The 19,469-nt window shown below is 43.6% G+C and overlaps 1 protein-coding gene across 1 annotated transcript in view; it reads right to left on the minus strand.

The window, feature by feature from the left end:
* The window catches only part of LOC125716504 (uncharacterized), a 43,780-nt gene extending 24,667 nt beyond the window's left edge, over positions 1-19,113 (minus strand). Inside the window, 4 exon segments of the mRNA XM_048989289.1 lie at positions 18,511-18,551; positions 18,554-18,609; positions 18,678-18,876; positions 18,879-19,113. Of these exon segments, the coding sequence (XP_048845246.1) occupies positions 18,511-18,551; positions 18,554-18,609; positions 18,678-18,876; positions 18,879-19,113 (531 nt within the window).
* Between the last annotated feature and the right edge of the window lie 356 nt (positions 19,114-19,469).

A 19,469-nucleotide genomic window follows, 5' to 3' on the forward strand; every position in this document is an offset into this window, starting at 1 on the left:
TCCTACATATCATGTAAATTTTTCTCCAAGAAAATACTATTATGAATAATTCCATATATTACTGTAGCCACCCCCACTCGGCGACCCCAATCCACCAGCAGCCAACAACCCTGGGCTCTCTCCTGCTCTCTTCTTGCTTTTCCTGCTACGTACATGATCATCCCCTCTTTTTTCCTGAGCCTTTCTCTCACAGATCTGATTGGCCAAAACAGAAAAAAACACCTCATAACAGTGTCCATCAGGGCAATACCATTCATATCATGTGAACATATCAACTCTGTTGAGCAAGAATGCCACACTAATACAGTCAATGCATAAACTTCAGCATGGAAAGAAAATATCTCAAGCATTCTATTTCACTAACATTTCACCCATTGAAAAAAAAAATGGGTGCATTTATCATAATATGAACACATCAAACCCCCATATTAACCCCTGCAAAATCCCACACTTTTTCCTGTATTACTGCTACCCATTTACATAGGGCGCTACCTTACTCATCACCCATCCATCCATTCGATTAAGGTCATGGGGGTGCTTGAGCCTGGAGGAGGATACTGGGGTATCCAGAGGAAACATACTCAAACTTCATACAGATTATGCCCAATTTGCCAAATCATATTCATTTATTATCATCAAAACAAAGTTGCAAAGTTTAAAAAGTTGGATAGGCCCTCCAAGACTTGGTGTCTTGACAAAACTTTATTACCATTTGAAGTCTTATTGGATTGCTCTCTGGAGACCCTCATGGTATCCAGGTATCCCTGCCATGAAGAATTACATTAATACTGTACATCCAGTCATGTTTAATAAGTTTAACAAGTTGGTACTGTGGAGAAATCTGCAGTTGGCTACCTGCAAAACTCAGTTTTCCATAAGGCATTAACAAATAACAAAAAACAAAGCCTCTGCAGTATTGTCACGTCGTGAGGGGAATGCATGATTCAAAGGCAGTCTGTAGCAGTGCAGAGACCCTTTACAGGGTGGTTTATGGGCAGGAACAGGCAGGCACAGAAACACGAGAAAACACAAAGATGGAACTATAGCTCATAGGATTGGGGCACTTACTGTATATATATTGCTAAATAGGGCACAACACAAGGCAGCTGTGGATGGTTCATAAATGGGTAGAAACACTAGGACGAACTAACAAGCAGAAGGTGTGTCCCGTTCAAACCATGCCCTAGAGGATATGTGTGGACTTGGCATGCAGAGAGGGCAGGACCTGACAAGTATCTTCTAATATAATACAGAGGCTCCTCTACTTACAAACTTTAAACTTACGAACTTTCAGACATATTAACAAAGAGGACTGTAAGTCCAAATTGTGTCCATTGGGCTCCCGTTTCCTGTCCGCAACATAAATTTTTTTTTCTGTGCGCCAATTCCACCTAGTACGACTTTTGGCCGCTATTCCCGCCGCACAGCAGCGTAGCGTGCGTACTCCCAGAATCCTAGTTCTTTGTACTTGCGTATACTCTTAAAATGATGTTGAATAAAGACAAACATTTCAAGTTACGACCGGCTGTTCGGAATGTATCTAATTCGTGAATAGAGGAGCATCTGTAATTTTCATCTTGGCAGAAGATAAAGCTTTTTATCTGCACTCAGTTGAAAACACAGAACACATCCCATGAAAGGGAGACTATAACCATTCTAATGTGACTGAAGTGAATCACTTAAGGAGTTTGCATGTTCTCCCCATGTCATCGTGGGGTTTCCTTCGGGTACTCCGATTTCCCCCCACAGTCCAAAGACATGCTGAGGCTAATTGGACTTGGTAAATTGCCCGTAGGAATGCATGTGTGAGCAGAGGTGGGTAGAGTAGCCAAAAATTGTACTCAAGTAAGAGAATAGTAGTAGTAGAGTATAGTAGTAGAGTATAGTAGAGTAAGAGTAAGAAAGTACTTAGTGAAAAAACTACTCAAGTATTGAGTAACTTATTGAGTAACTTTTGATTTATTGTTTCAGAGCATGAATGTAGTCAAATAGACAAAAACAAAATAGCAATGCAAATTCTTTAACTAAAACAATAATAAATAACATGACAAAAAAAAAAAATTAAAAAATGACAAAAAATATTAACAAACATAAATTAAGGCAAATTCAACCACAGGAAATGCTAATAACATCGTAGCAATAACAATGGGCTCAGCAGGCAGAGATTATACGGAGGAACAGGCTGTGCATTGTGTGTGTGTGTGTGTGTCTGTCTGTCTGTGAGGCTGCAGTGTGATAAATTACTCAAAAGCAATGTACATTTGACAGTTATTTATGATGTTATTACGTTATAAAATCCACAGCCAAAACATATACTACAACATACTACAACATACCGCAACGTGCTTCCTCAAGTTCGAAGTCGAGTTCTTGTAGGTTGAAATGTCGACACGCTTAGGCAGACACGTAAGACAGCACATGGCTGTTCTGTTTTATAATCTGTAATGAAAACATTGATCGAATGTGCGGCCAGGGGTGTTCTGCTTCTTCTGGTTCAAAATCACACGCCGTTGTTTGCGCCATTGTTTTCTCCTTTCAGTCACTGCTCTGTGCGGCGCAGCGTAAATTTTGTGTGGTCATGTGACTGTATGGCTCCATTTGATTGGTGAAACTGAGTGACGCATTGTTATTAACTAAATTTGATTGGCGAGAAACCCTTGAACCCTTGGACTAGTATGACAAAAAATCACCTTTGTAGCGAATAACAGATTATTAAAATGAAAGTAGCGAGTAGCGAGCAACATATGTCTTAGAATAACGGAGTAAAAGTATCGTTTCTTCTTGAAATTTCTTACTCAAGTAAGAGTAAAAGTATCATGCATTAAAACTACTCTTACAAGTACAATTTTTCCAAAAAGTTACTTAAGTAAATGTAACGGAGTAAATATAACGCGTTACTACCCACCTCTGTGTGTGAGTGAATGGTGTGTGAGTGTGCCCTGTGATGGGCTGGCCCACCATCCTGGGTTGTTCCCTGCCTCGTGCCCATTGCTTCCGGGATAGGCTCCGGACCCCCCGCGATCCAGTAGGAAAAGTAGTTTGGAAAATGGATGGATGGAAGTAGTAAATTATTGGACTTTACGCTGTGGCTTTAAAACTCTTTTATAATGAAATCAGTCTCCTGCAGCTGCAGAGGCATGGAAAATATTATTCTAGTGTGATTTCTCATTTGGAATGTATTGTCAGTTTATGGTTGTGTAGCAAAACATTAGAAATATACAAATGTGTGTAGTGGACTTTTAATAAATTCACACTTTAAGATGAAAGAAATTAATACTATATATTATACAAGATGAATGGATGGATTTAACACCCTTTTAGTGATGTTAATACTGTGTTGATTGCCCAGCATGCAGTGGTACATACCATGTAGCATAGAAGGCACAGATGTCTGCCTGCATCTCACCCTTCCCACTTAAACCAAGCTCAAAATCCATCATCAGTTTTCAATTGTCAGGTTCACTTCAGAGCACAATGTTGACATACAGAGAACAGATGAACATTTCTTCCAACCAAAGAAATTTGGTATTTCACATGAAAGCTAGCTGTTGCAATCTAATAAAAAAAAACAACCATTTCGTTGATCAATTTTAATCATTTTGTTTTGTCAGTCCAATTCAGGTAGAAAACATCTTTGTTGTGTGGTAGAAATTTTGCTGAAGTCGATTTGTTTAAGCTTCTGACAACACTTTATTACCACAAAGCTTTGGGGGAACAGACACTCAGCAGTCTTTCATGCATCTCGTAATCTGCTCCCCAAATAGCCCCGCCGGCCAGTAGATCACCATGCACTTTCTCTATTCCCTCTTCTGCTTCCTTAGGGAGAGAGTACTGCGCGACTGCGGCCTGTACTGAGACTTCACCTGAAAAGGTTCAGCGGTTGCTATTCGCCCAAAATCATTTTTCAATTTATTCCAAAATTAATCTGGGATGTTACCCAGCAAAACTGGTGGATTCTCGTTCCCCTCAGGTGACCCTTGTATTCTACTCTTGCTGTGAAATTCCTGCTTCAGCTCAACAGTTAGAGTCCTGTCATATCTTTGCACAGCCCCATCTCTAGTCACCCATCTACCTTTTTCCACATACACCCAGTCATCTCGCTCTCTACATTCTCTTACCCACAATCCTAACAACTTCCAGCTTTCCCCTTCACATTTTCCTAATGAGACATGTGGAACACTTTTACCGTCAGGGCAGAACCAGCGTAGTTTTTGTTCCTGGAGTGACACAGAAACAGTGGTAGTCTGTTTTCCCACATATATGTGATCTATGTGGATTGTATCTGTAGGAAATCCCTTTTCCACAAAGTCTTGCATGCTTTCCAGATCGCGTTCTGTGGTGCTGTCCACATACAATAAGTAGCTATGCAATGGAGTCGTGGTGCAGGTTGTTGTTCAGCTGGCACCAGGTCTCACCAATGGTGTCATCTCGCAGCGTCCAGGCGATGCAAGATGGGGCCCTCGTGGCTGGCTGGACATGTAGGAGGGGAAAGAGGCCTAAAGTGGGTGTGATTATTTCCATACCTTCTTTGTTCAGCGTTATGCTGCATCCCAGCTTGCACATTAGGTCTCTTCACGTGGATCTGGGAGAGAGCTGACCACCTCCCTCAGCTCGGCCAGGTCCCAGTTGCACTGGACATGCGCCATCCTTGGTGCTCCATCTGCACTGGGGCCCCTTGGATCAAGCATTTCCACCAAGGGGTAAAGATGTGCAGATGGAGGGACTGAGCTCGCTCTCCTCCTGTCCAGCAGTCTCTGGCTCTGTTTCTGCGCTGGGGTCTCTTCTCCCCAGATTACAATCTCCCCCTCCCCCTCCTCCTCCTCCTCCGGTGGAGGGGCAGCAGCTCTCACAGACGCTGGTGCTGCTGCAGCTGCTTCTGCTGGATGATAAGTAGGGGGAGGGGGAGGTGGAGAGGATGGGGATGGCAACCGAGGGCACAGGGAATCTCTTCCTGTGTCTTCTTAGTCTTGTTTTGAACATTGCCCTGTAACACTATACTGAAAGACTGTGTTTGAGCTTTGATTCTGGCCCTTTCAGCTTTTAGCTCCACTGTCTCCTTTATCAGTTTGTCCTGCAGTCCTATATTATTTGCCTTTTCTTTCTCTAACTCCTTTACCTTAGCCACATATATCCATTTCTCAAACTTTCCGAAATCCCGACATTTCCTACAACATCACTTTTTACCTACTATTATGCGTACCAAAGCTTTCTCCCATTTCAGTGTCTACTATATCGTGGCATGTGCGTTTTTTTTTGCTTGGCCTGCTCCAGGCGTGATTTCTCATCTGCTTTTCGAACTCTGTCACACCCTCTGGGTCATATGAAGGGTCTCGGGCACATTTACTCCCTTTACTGTTTGAACTGCTCATGACTTCTCTCTTCCGTTACCCACTGAATAAAGCACTTCAGGAATTTAAGGGATTCTTCTTTGCGAGAAAGCAAAAGCAAATTTCTTCCTTGCGATAGTGAAAGCTATTTTTGCAACTCAAAGCCCTAACACTCCTTTATTATAAAAAGCATAAGTAGATACTTCGTTGCAGAAAGATAGGCAATCAATTATAATGCTTATGTGTGCCAAATGCATGTCTGCAATATGAATTTCAATCCATGTTCTTATTTTTATTATTGGGACATAATAATGTCTCATTTTCCAGATACTTATTAGTGTGTTTACCTGATAGTCTCTACTTGACAACTCAATACTTTCACATTCATCACATTCGTCAATTCCACATGCTTTACACATTCATCCAGTGTACACGTCAATCACTCATTCATAACCCTGTGGGTCCGTAGTCAACCAACCATTCACACTCCGGTGGGCCCAGCAACCTGTTTCCACTTTCCCGTGGAAACCCTGCTTTCACTTTCCCGTGGAAACCCTGCTTTCACTTTCCCGTGGAAACCCTGCTTTCACTTTCCTGTGAAAGCGTGTGTAGACACCCGTAATTGCTTCATCACAAATACCCGTATTCGCTTCCCTGTGAATACTAGGATATCCTCCCATGGACCGCAATCTACTAGCACTTTTCCCGTTTGTCAAACCACACTTTCATGACGCCGCTTAAACATCAACCTCAAATAAATAAAACAACTTACAGATTCCCTTTGTTTTTGGTCCGTTGATTAGATTGGGATGTCCTGCCATTCGTCCGATGAGGCCGGAATGCTGAACCGGATCAAGTAACTTTTTTCCCTCGTTCCTTGGCTGATGGTGACGTCCAACCGTCTCCTTCTATCAGGACACCCCGGTCCTTGCCGTCCATCCGCACTGGCTGTTCCCTTTCTCCGATCCCTGATAAGCCCCCAGATATGTGGTAGAAATTTTGCTGAAGTCGATTTGTTTAAGCTTCTGACAAAACTTTATTACCACAAAGCTTTGGGGGAGCAGACACTCAGCAGTCTTTCTGCTCCCCGAACAACAATTTCATACCTCTTTCATAACAAAAAAAAACACAACAGTTTACAGACAGCTAAAGGAGGGGCTGGATATCCTTGGACACCAGGTGCTTCTGCTTACAGGGGCCTGTTATCAGTTCGAGGCAAGGTCAACCTGTTAGAAGTCGCTTGTTTTTATGGTCTCCCAACCCCACCTCGACAGGTGTTTTCAGTTACTTTCTTCATTTTACTTGTAGAGTGAAATCCCATTACTTAAGCAAGCTTGCATTATTGCTTTACATGTTTAGTATAATAACTATTTCAAAGTAGAAATTAACAATTGTAATTATTATAGTTAAATCAACAGTGTTATTTTGAATTCCTTTGGTAATTACTGATTGGAATTACAATTGTATTTACATTATCATTGATTTTTCTACCACGGTTGATTTCCACACACACACATACAAAGGCATAGAGAGACAGACACACACCACCTGAAGTTCCATATTTTTATTCTTTCTAACAGAAGATTGTTGTGACATTTTTCCTTTATTTCCTTTCAGAATTGGTGTAAGTGGTTAGAAAAAAAATCTGTAACTACCATCCTTGTATGGTCTTGGTGTGTATAGCGTTAAGTAAATGGTAAAGCTTTAACAGTCTTAAACTCACATAAAAACCAAGTTAGAATGTGACGAAACATGATATCTGCCTTTGTGCTTACCATCACTCGTTTTATTTTTAGATTTGTTTGTGTTAGGTGATTTAAAATTTATGGGATTACAAAATCCCATTTTGTACAAAAAAATAATCACCACAATCTGGCAGGAATGCTTTTGTTAAAAGTACGCTTGTTAGGGGTTAGTTTATTTGCAGTGCATTTTGAGCAGGAAGGTGATGTTATGACACGCACGTCCAGGCCTCGTGTGTGCCACGCCCCCCTGATCATCCACGTGTGCTTCCCCGATTGTGCCCAGCTGTTCCCTGTTATTTTGCGTTGAGTTGTGTATATCAGTCTGCGTCTCAGTCAGTTCCCCAAATTGGCCATTAATGTTTGTGACGTTGTCCACCGTGTTTTTGTACTGTACCTGTGCCTGCAATAAACCCCGTTTGTTGGACTTCTGTGGTTCCGTGATCTGCTTCCCCGCTTGCTGCTCACACGCCAGGAGAGTGCAGGAGACTCACCTCCGTGGGTCGAAAGCCAGTGCATTGGACTGCTCAGGGAGGTGATTTACTGGCTCAGCCAGCCCGAGGTCCAATAAGAGCCTATAGCGCAGGAGCTGGCCAGCCGGAGCGGGACCCTCCTGGAGGAGATGTCCCCGTCCGGGAACATGCACTTAATGAGACAGGTGCCTGAAAACCTCCGGTTACTGGTACAGCGCGTGACCGACAAAAGGATTCAGCCGGTCGCACTGCACACCGCCGAGGTTGTAAATCCTCCGTCCATCTCAGCAGAAAAGGTGCAACCCACCACCACAACCGCAAGCCCGAGGAGAAAGAGGAAAAAGCGGATGGAGAGCTTAGAGGTATCCCCGACCGTCCTCCTGGGAGCTGCTTCTCTCTCCCTCCTGGTGACAAGACGTCCCCACTGCCTCCAAGTTGCCTACTGGGCAGCTTCCCCATTCCAGGGAACTCGCCTGGCTGTAAAAGGGGCCAGGGCAATTTAGGATGCTATCCCACGAGTTCCACGGGCTCTTAAAGTGGCAATGCCCGCTTATCAGGCAGCCACACTGGAGCCCGTGCCTCATCTGCCTGTCCTGTCGGCGTCTGATCTGCCTATCCTGCTGGTTTCTGATCTGCCTGTCCTGCTGGTTTCTGATCTGCCTGTCATGCCTATGCCTGTTTTGCCTGTCCTGGCGGCTGCCGGGCCGCACAGCAAGGCTCCGGCCACTGCAGCGCCCCCTGCTGGTCCAGAGTCGGCAGTGCCAGCGCTGCCCGAGGTGCCGCCTCCGCCTGCAGCTCTGTTCTTGCTGGAGGTTTCGGCTATGCCTGCTGCACCACCAGAGGCACCACCTCCGCCTGCTGCACCGCCTTAGGCGCCACCTCCGCTTGCTGCGGCGCCAGAGGTCCTGGCTATGCCCGTGGTCCCTGCTATGGCCCCGCCTCCTGCTACGCCCACTCCAGTACCTGAGGCTGCTGCTGCTCCGCCCGAGTTCTCGGTGCAGCCCACACCTGCGCCCCTGTCTGCAGCGCAGCTCACGCCTGTGCCTCCGCCTGCATCTCCGCCCGAGGCCCCTCTGCCTCCACCTGCAGCTCCCCTTGCTACCTCTGTGACTCCAGCCCCTGTGGCTCCTGTCCTGGTCCCTAACCCTGCTCCAGTTCCCCTGGTTCCAGCACCAGTCCAGGAGGAGCTTGAGCGGGACCCCTCGGGGACCTTCCTGATGACTCGCCCGGGCAAGTTCGACCCCAGTCAGTCCCGGAAGAGAAACCACCCACCCTGCCCCCGAGTTCGCCCTCACTCGCTTTGACTGGGGCTTGGGGCTCCGATTCAGCGGTCGCCTGCGGGTCCCCCTCCGACGCCTCGTCGCCCTGCCTCGGTCCCACCTCCGACACCTTGTCGGTCGCCTGCAGGTTCCCCCGCTGCGGGTCTTCCATCACCTGCGGGTCCCCCCACTCCGGCACGTCAGGGGACGTCGCCCTGGCCAGCTGTGGCTACGCCGTCGCATCTTTGCCTTTGCCAGTGTCCCCTCCGGCTCCCTCATCGCCTCCCCTGATGCCCCCTCTGGCTCCCTCCTCGTCCCCTTCGCCTGTCCCTCGCCCTACCTCTTCGACCCCTCAGAGATCCCCTCCTGCTCCGGCCTCCCGGTCACCTGCGGCCCCTCCGGCTGCCGCCTGTCGGCCGCTGTGGCTCCCTCAGGCTCCCCTTTGTCCCCCGTCCATTCCATTTTGGTCCTCCGTCTCTGCTCCTCCTCCTGGTGTTCCTCCTGTCTCTGCTTCTCGTCCCCCTGTGTTCCCTCCATTCACTCTCGTCCCTTTCGTTCTGCCAGTTCACGCTATGTCTCCTTTTCTTATCTGTCTGTCCGCATTTCCTGTCCTTTGTCAGGTGTTGTCTTGGTCCGGAGTGCGTGCCTTTGTGGGGGGGTTCTGTTATGACTTGCGTGTCCAGTCCTCGTGTGTGCCACACCCTCCTGATCATCCACGTGTGCTTCCCCGATTGTGCCCAGCTGTTCCCTGTTATTTTGCCTTGTCCTGTGTATATCAGTCTGCATCTGAGTCAGTTCCCCAAATCGGTCATTGATGTTTGTGACGTTGTCCACCGTGTTTTTGTACTGTACCTGTGCCTGCAATAAACCCCGTTTGTTGGACTTCCGTGGTTCCGTGATCTGCTTCCCCGCTCGCTGCTCGCACGCCAGGAAAGTGGATTTAACAGATGAAAGTAGTTTTCCTTTAAATAATTCTATATTACGTAACATCTGATGCTTATCAGCAACTATATTAGAGTTGAGCCGGATACTCGGCTGAAACGAGTATCCGGTACAGATAAAGCACTTTTGACGAGTACGAGTATCATACGAGTAATACGAGTCAATGTCTGTGCTCGGATTTAATAAAAATTTTCATTGGGTAGCTGACTGTGTCTGCGTTCTGTGATACACTAGTCACAGCGCTCCTCCCCTACACGCATACAGATTTATTGTGTTGCTGTGTCCCGCTGTGCTCACTCACATACAGAACACTGAGAAGAGAACAGCGCGCTCTCTCTCTCTGTCTCTCCCTCAGTCACTCAGGTTCGCGTGTTTTTTCCGTTAACGTTTAGGGTTTCTTCAGCTTCAGGTTTGTTTTTTACTTTGGTTTGTAGTACTTACTTATTAACCAGTAGAGTTTTGGTAAACGTGGGGTTTGTTCAGACGTGGTGCTTGGTAGAATGCGACTCGCGATTTTTTTTTCTTTTTTAAACCGTCAGCTGGCTCTAACCAGTTTTTTTTTACTTCACGCACTGAGTGTCTGACACTTTCTTGCCGTATTTCATAAAAAAAATTAAAAAAAGAAAGTTATGTTGAGATGAAAACTCTTGTTCGTTACATTTTACTTCATAATTGCAACCGCATGTGTTGTATTCATTGTTGCAAAATTTGTTCTGTATATAGCTCGTTTGTTATCTTGATCAAAACCACTGATCTGAAGCTCAATGCTGATGCTGTCATGTAAATAGTTTTCTAATCAGCAATAAATATAACAATTTCTGATCAACCCATATTAATTGCATGCTTAAAATAACATACCGGTTAAAGCCCCACCCATTTCAAGACAACCCGACCCACTTCCAGGTTAAATCCTGCCCACTTCCGGGTTAGGCCCTGCCCAGTCCGAGTACAGATACGGATACAGATAATTCATATGGTTAACAGATACAGATAATGCTGTACTCGCTCATCCCTAATATATATACACACAGTCATGGATAAAATTGAGATCACTCTATATTTTTAAATACATTTGCATTCTTCAATCCCAGTTTAATTCTGGCTCTGCTGGCACAAGGCTACGCTGAGCATCAGGATACTTTAAAGTTCAGAATTTCTAAGAGCCATACACAAGAATAAGGTGAAGCAGAAGACAAAGGGAACAACCAGAAACCAGACAGGTAAAGGGGAGAAGCGACGTGTGTGACGCGTGTGACACAATGCAGGAAAAAATACCCCTGATCTGTTTGTTCAAGGTTGTAATAAGAGCTTGCTGCAAACCTAGCACAAACATTAGTAAACTCACTAGTAACACAGAGGATGCATATTCAGGTGTCTAACTTGGTTTCACAATCTTCTCGGTTAGCAGAAATCGTGCACAAAACAGTCTGAATAAAACACTAGCCAGTGAGCTGACTTAAATCAGAGAACCAACAAATTACCGTATTTTTACGCATATAACGTGCGCGCTATACGTGTTTTTACAAACCGTTCAACCCTCCCGCGCGGTATCTCCGTGTGCGCGTTATGCAAAATTTGTTTTACATGATTGATGTCGTCTGTTAATATTTTAATGGAGATGAAAATGTTCTATCGAAACAAAACTAATGAAACGATTTGATCATGATTATGATTTGTATGTCATCATCGTCGTGGAAATGAGACTCCATGTTGGAACAAAGAATATGTATTATGTAGGGGCCCTCGAGTTTAGAATATGAATTCAACAACAAGAACAGGAATCACATGTTCATTCTTATAAACTGTACAATTTAATCTAATTAGTTAATTACAGTTGTAAATAAACAAAATTTACTGGTTTATTCAGTCATCATCATCACAGTCATCTGAATCATTGAATCCATCAAAATCAGAAATGTCATCATCGTCTTCATTAAATAAAGTCAGAACGGTCTGCAGACGATCCTCATTTATTTGTGAAGTGATATCGTCATGTTCATCATCATCATCGCTGATTTCCGTGTCGTTGCCTCCTTCCGTTGCATGCTTAGCGTCAATGGTTTCATAAACTATGCCCGCTTTTCTGAATCCATTTCGAATGGTATCTGGTGTTATTTTGTCCCATGCTGACGATTCACTGCGATGTCTAGTGGCTGCAGCTTACAAGTAAGGCCTCCAGGTATCACAGCGATGTGGGCACCAGTAGAATTAATGTAGCCCTGAACATTTTTTTCTTTGTGGGCAGCCATTGCATCGAAAATTAACAAGGATTTTTTTAAAAAAAACCACCCTGCCTTGCCCTAAAGCATTTATCTACCCACAATCTCATTACATTGCAGTCCATCCATCCCTTCTTGTTGCAGTGCACAACCACACTGGTGGGCAGTTTTTCACGGGGTATAGTGACCCTTTTGAAAATGACCATGGGCTTTAACTTAATCCCGCTAGCTGAGCAACCAAGAACTACTGTAAAACACGCTCTTTCATGCCCAGTTGTGGTGATGGCAACAGATTTGGTACCTGTGAGGGTTACGGTTCTTGTCGCTGGAATGTCGAAGGCCATTGCAACTTCATCCATGTTGGTGACGTTCTTTGCAGTGATGCCAAGTTCGGACATTTCTTTGGTGACAAAGTCATGGAAATCGATCATTTTTTGCTGCCAGTCTTCCGGAAGGTGCTGACCTACAGTTGTTCTCATTCGCACCGATAGTCCGTTCCTTTTCATAAATTCCGAGATCCATGTGAAGCCAGGTTTGAAGTCTGGTATTCCTCTTCCATTGGCAAGTAGTTTTGCCTTCATCTGAATTGCGACGGTAGAGACTGATTGATTTTGATCTTTTTTCCCCTGAATCCACTGCTTTAAGTTATTCTCCAGCTGAGGCCATTTTGGTTTGGCCCCACGACGTGCTCGTTTTCGCGGATTGCATTTTTCCAGTTCCTTCTTTTCTTTTCTCCATTCACACACCGATGCTTCTCCAACATCAAGCTCTCTCGCTGCTGCCCTGTTGCCTATTTCCTCAGCTTTCGCAACGACTTTAAGCTTAAAGTCCGCTGTATATGACTTTCGTTTCACTCCTGGCATGATGGGGTTTTAGAAACACTTTAAATTTAAACTTAATCGAGAAAATCTACTAGAACTCAATTAATTGAAGTCGTTCATTAAATTTGTTTCATTCGGGCCATGCATCTTGACACTATACTGTAATTGACTCTTTGTAGCTGATTAGCTCTACTCTGGGGGTGGCGGGAGGAGTTTTCAGTTCAATGGGCAGCATGCGCGGTATACGCATGGGCACGCTATGCAGAATTTTTTTTACATAATTCCTTTGTTCCCGCGCGCTATACGCGTGTGCGTGTTATATGCGTAAAAATACGGTAAGCAATCTTAGGCTCTTTTCCAACAGGCAAGGAGCATAAGGACTCTTGATTAACAACTGTGTTTGGACAGCTGGTTCTTGACATCGCTTGTATGCTTGCTAATCAAACAAGGGCCTAATTTTAACGATTTAACTGATTTTAATTGGAAAATCAACAAGAAACAATCTTTTCATGTTTAAAAATGGGTTTCTGAGATCTTTGAAGTATTAAAGTTGGCATTAAGGCACATGGATCTTTGAAACTCCTCAGGTGGCTGTAAAATGAACTTGGTGTGCTTCAGCTGTGTGTTTTACTAACCCCCACGCTTATGGAATAAACTGGGGGGAGGGTCACTCAATGTCCAGGCAGAATATATTTCACTCAGCTCAATGAACATAAATATGCAAACCACTCAGTATTTCTGTGCCTTACAATAAATTTATAATTCAGCTCATGTTGAGTTTCTGTGTGGTGACAATTTCACAGCATTGACCCAAAACAGCAAAATCTCTTACATTTCAGTTATGTCTGTCACAATTATATTAATCAAAAATATCAAATATCAAAATAATCCTTAAATATGACTAGAATACATGCCTACAAACTCTTAAACATAGCCCTATAGCTTGCACCGAGCCGAGCGTGCAGGGAGATGATGGAGCGGGGAAATCAGGATCAGGCAGACGGAGATCCAAAACCACAGGGTTTATTAAAGAGGAACACTTGCACATGGAAAACTACATCAATGACAGACCTGAGGAAACAGACTTGAACACAGACTGAAATACACAAGACAAGCCAAAATAAAGTGAAACAGGTGATCACAATTGTGGCAGCACACGAGATTAATGAGGGGGGTGGCACACACAAGGGCTGGATGCGCAGGTCATGACACATATAACAGCTCTTCTTAAAATAAAACTACTTACAAAAAGATGGTGCATAATACATATGTCAATATAAAGCTAAGAGCTATAATTTAATTAAATGAATCCTATCCAGATTGTGAGGAATGTTTTAATTTGCTGAAGTATCTCTCCCTTGATGAGGTCTTTCTTTCCTGGATTCTGTTGAGGGTTTTTGGTTGAGATTTTGGCTGTTGTGAGCTCCCCTCTGTGAAGGTGATTCTCATATATTTTAAGCATAAAATTCATATTGCAGAGGCAATCCTGAAAAAAAAATCACAATTTTCCATATTTCTCAGCTCTTTACTAATTAATAAAGTTCATTTCAAAGTTCATATCATTTTTTGAGACCAGTTTTACTTAGAAGATCACCTCCAGACTCATTTCTGACCCCAATGCTTGATGTTAACTGTATTTGGTAAAGACTGTGCAAATGCAGCCAAGAAAAGCTTTTTTTCATATTTTGTCATAGTTTTTTCACAATGCAATATATCAATAATTATCCTATGCCTAATCTAAATTTTCCAGAGAGAAGAAAATATAAAATAATACAGCAAATAGAAGGAGGCCATGCCTCATGCACATTAATGACATTTTTAGTGTAGAAATACCTGAGTGAAAGTATGCATTGCACTTTGTTGGATCAATTTAAAGAAATGGGGGAATAAAGCTGAAACAGATATTTAGTGAAGCTGTGATCAGGATTATTTCCTGTAGTCCATATACTCTGCAATTATATAAAAAAAAACTCTTTAAGAAAAATGTTGTAAACTTGTTCTATTTTTGTCTATTCGGTCACACTGTTCAAACTGCAGGATTTTGAAGAACAGTTTTAAGCTGGAACAAAACAGTAAGCTCCTCCTTTCAGCAGAGATAACTGAAGGTGTCTTATGTTACAGTTGCGTTGCCTAGAGATGACCAAGGAGCAATAATTTTCGCTTGTGTACCTGGCTTTTGAATCTTTAACATTTCTTCTGCTATAACTATAGATCTGAAAATATCCAAGAGATGGGTCGGCAGCTAACCAGGTACCTGGACTGTAATTACAAGGCTGCTGGTTCAAATTCCTGGAGAGCAATACCAAGGTTCCCTCAGAAAGTGCTTAACCTGGAACGCTAAAAAATGTCACTGGTATTTTAAAGCTGTGGCTCGAAGACACACTGAATATGTTGCCACTAATGTCTCCAGGCTTTTTGCATGGACTCTGCCCTGGCGTGCAACACCAATACAGTGCAGCTACAATGAGGACATCCCACCAAGCCATCCCCCTCCCCACTTGCATTTTTTCACATAAACAGTAATGTGAATCACCTTCTTTATATCCCCTGTCCCCTGACCTTTTTCACCATCCAGTCTCCCTGTACTGAATACTCCTATAACCTTTTCTCCCACCTTACCCTTATTCCACCAATCACAGCAGTCCCCACCTCCCCCCACCCGCCTCTCCTACAGTGTAGCCCCATCATCAGTGCGATTCATCCTTCTTACCTTAGTTCATCGGTCGATAAAATTATTCGATCAAGTTGTATTTATTATAAACTATTTTGGAAATGAGTAGTCAGAAAATGAAAAAAAAATAGCAAACCAGAGTTTGCAACAGTTTTTTCCCAATCATTTTAACGCATGTCTCAATACCATGTCCACTTTTTCACAACACTTAACACATGCACCATACCATTGAACCATGTGAGCTAAACTATGTATACGTTTGCATTGCTTTGACACAAAATGCTTTCAATCACCACTTCCCCCAAATATCATGAATACTTCTCTCAATCAATGTTCACCACCAGCAAAACTTTGAACAACTAATAATCTTTCTGACGTTTATATAATCTGAAACCTCTCCCCATAATTTCTGTCTGGCAGGGGGAGCTCTCTCCAATCTTGGAGTGTTATTTTTCATAATATTAAAAACTAAAAAATAAAAATCCCAATCACCAGCAAACACAATTTAAGTTTGTTCACAGATTATACCCCACTCCCAGGAAACACCATCTCATGGGATTAGAGCCTGACCCCTTATGTCATCTTTGTCCCCTCCAGGTCCCTGGTACCTTTCTCTATATGTTATGGGACTGTCCTCCAGCGGCTGCTCTTTGTGATTACGTGGCCAGATCTCTCTCTTCAATTCTTTCCTCTCCCATCCCCCTGTCTCCCATTATCCTTCTTCTTCTGGACTTCTCTCTTCTCTCTCTCTCGCTTCCAGCAAAGGCTTCTGATGTCTGCCTCCTTAGTGGCCAAGTTGTTATTAGCCTCTCGTTGGAAGACTCCCGATCGTGCCATTCCCTTGGTTTGGAAGGTCACCTTTCTTGATCTGCTTCTCCTGGAATTCTCTGCAACCTGGATTAACAACTCGTCTGGTTCTACGATCCACAGCTGGCTCCATGATGTGCAGCTGGTCATGTCCTGAGGCCATATTCATTGTGTTTTGTTTTGATTTTTACTTTCCTAATTTTGATGTTTTTCACTGATATAAGTGTGTTATTTCTTTTCTCCTCAGTTTTTAGCTGCGCTGTCCGGGGCTGGGTGTGCCAGTGAAAATTGTTGGTCTTTTGTTTCTTTTCCTTTGAGGTGCTGTCTCAGGGTGTATTGGGGGTGGGGTGGGGTGGGGTGGGGTGGGGTGGGGGTGGAGTGTGTTCTGTTCTGTTCCGTCTTGTTCTTTGTTAAAAAATCTCTAATAAAAATTTGGTCACAAAAAAAAGCTAATCTGTTCAAAACAGTTAGGTCAATTAGGTCAAAACCTAATGAAATTTAGAGCACTGTAAAATGAAACATGCTGCATTTTGACAGACAAAGGACACTATGCACTTCCACTAACACAAATAATTATGCTTTTAGTAGAAATTTCATAATTTTGTTTTTCTTTGCTGCTTCTTTACCATCTACACCATCTATACAAATGAGGCCATGGAGTGTCCCTTTCCTTTTTGCAAGGCAACACAATGTATTCTGTGCAAAAACAGTGGGTATAGTATGGCTACACATATATTACAGTAAAACATTTACATTTATTCATTTAGCAGGCACTTTTATCAAAAACAACTTACAGTGAAGTACTGTAACTACAGGAACTGTCAGGGGCACAATAGTGTCATCTGCTCTGATTGAACTCACAATCTTCTAGTGTTCCTACAGTAATAGGAACCCAGATCACTAACCACTAGACCACCACCATCCCCCTAGATCACCACCAAACATTTTACAATGGTTGAAGCTGGAAAGTTGAATGAAAACACACATCTGCCTGTAATTTCAGCTCAGCACCTATCTAGGAATTTGCTTGGTTAGTGCCAATTTGCCAAATGTACAAAAGGGGCCATCTTTGGATTGGCGTTTTCCATTGGCATTTTGTTTTAGCTAGTGGAAATGGATGCAGCAAGAGTCAAAGGAAGAGCAAAAAGACGGAGAGGAAAGGGAAGAGAAAGAACCATGCTAACTGATGAAATTAGAGCTACAATAACAGACTAATTATCACTTTTACTTTGTAGAAGAGGGAGAGTGGCAACCAGTAAAACAATCAGACTTCAATGTAGTCATGGAGTTTTATTTTAATGAGTGAAACACTGGTTTGTGATTGCATCTCTCACTGCACGTCCTGTGGGGTGGTCGAGGGTCACAGGGTCAACAATGTCTGGAGGCTTGTGCAGCGGAGTAGGGGTCTTTTCTTTCCTAATGGTTGCAATATTATGTAGCGCCACACAGGCTGATGCCACCTGGCAGGCCCTCTCTGGCCGTACTCGTAGGCCTTTGAGGAAAGTAAAACGTGCCTTTAAAATGCCAAATGTCATTTCTATCCTGACCCTTGTTAGGCTGTGGGCAGCATTGAATTGTATTTGGGGCCTTGTTAGAGGGTCAAGATAAGGAGTTACCAAGTGCTTCAGGCATGGGTATCCCCGGTCCCCCAGCAACAGGCCATCAAAATGCCCTTTGAAGAAATTGAGAGCAACTGTCACACGCAAGTTTGTGCAACAAAATCTGTAGAATACTGATTCCCTTACCTTCTTAAAATCTGCGAGAGTCATGTAATGAGCCTGGCGACTGTGCGTCCAGGCTTGTGACCATTAACTGGTGATCGCATGTCATCTAAAGATTGAAAGCCATTCCAAAGCTTATTCTGCTATTCTAAAGTCATGTTCATATGACACGTAATAGAAGTTGAGCCAGTGTTTCACAATCAAATGATGTACAACAGGACTAAACATAGGCATATGTGTAGTGAGGAAACAACTATAGGAACCTGTCTAACTTTTCCTTAAAGAGAAATACAGTGATACCTCGGTATGCATCCTTAATCTGTTCCATATCCTTCGACTTACACCTAACAGGATGTATTCTAAGGTAGCACTGTACTATCAAGTTAGTGCATCAGTCATGACAAATATACATTACAGAAGAAGCTAACAAATTCCAAATCACCTTATGTGAGGAGAAGGTGAACCTAAGGTACACTTGTAGTCACTAACCCATATATTAGATCTAAAACCATATTATGAGAAAAATACCTGTACGTTGATGCTGTGAATAGATTTGCGATTCACATAATGTGCTCTCCCAGGGGTGCACTGACTGGGATGTGTGTGCAATCGACAATGACTATGACCCTTGGGAATCATATGAGAAATTGTGTCAGCAGAAGCAATTTCCCTATGACAATAGAATAATTTCATACTGCGATTTACCTGCGATTGCATGAAACCCTTCTTTATTCCGCAGAGCACTTAAATCACCAGGGAAAACCACAAATGCATCCAACAGTTTAGACAGCGCAAGTACCACTTTGCGAACCGCACGGCAAACAGTATTCTTGCTCAGATATTCAGCATCACCGATGGAATACATAAACTGGCCACTGGCAAAATATCGCAGAGGCATACTGTACACTCGATCGTGAGGGCATTGCTGCGCCGAGTGGAATTAGAGACCTCTGGACCGAGCACCTGGCAAAGGTAACAAATTCCCTCAGATGAAAATCTATACCTTTCATGGAGAATATTGTCTGGGTATGCCAGCGGATTCTGGCGATCTCTAAAAACCCTCGCCCTGCGGAGAGAGCCCCTCACGAGTCGCGCGCCAATGTCATACGGATCATCCAGGTACGCTGGCATTGTCTTTGGAGAAATTGTAGTGGGAGGGGCGGTGCTCATATAGAGCTGGCTTACGCGGAAACGTTGACTTAACCAAGAACAAAAACTGCTTGGAGCAGTTTTGAGACTTAGCGTAAATTGCCATAGCAACATGTCTCGACTAAAACTACCTTTCGTAGTACGGGTTAATCGTGAAGTTACACCACACGTCATCAAGTTACTCGCAAAGTTACCCCGAAAAGCCAGTTACCCCACTTTGTAGTACAGGATACAAGATAGAGAGGGAAAGAGAGCAAAAAAAACACAGGAAAGAAATGGACTAAAGGGTTAGCATAGATGGGGCAGAGAAATTATACTAATAATAGTTATTTCGCAAC

This window comes from Brienomyrus brachyistius, chromosome 1 (genome assembly GCF_023856365.1).
Source record: "Brienomyrus brachyistius isolate T26 chromosome 1, BBRACH_0.4, whole genome shotgun sequence".
Taxonomy (NCBI): domain Eukaryota; kingdom Metazoa; phylum Chordata; class Actinopteri; order Osteoglossiformes; family Mormyridae; genus Brienomyrus; species Brienomyrus brachyistius.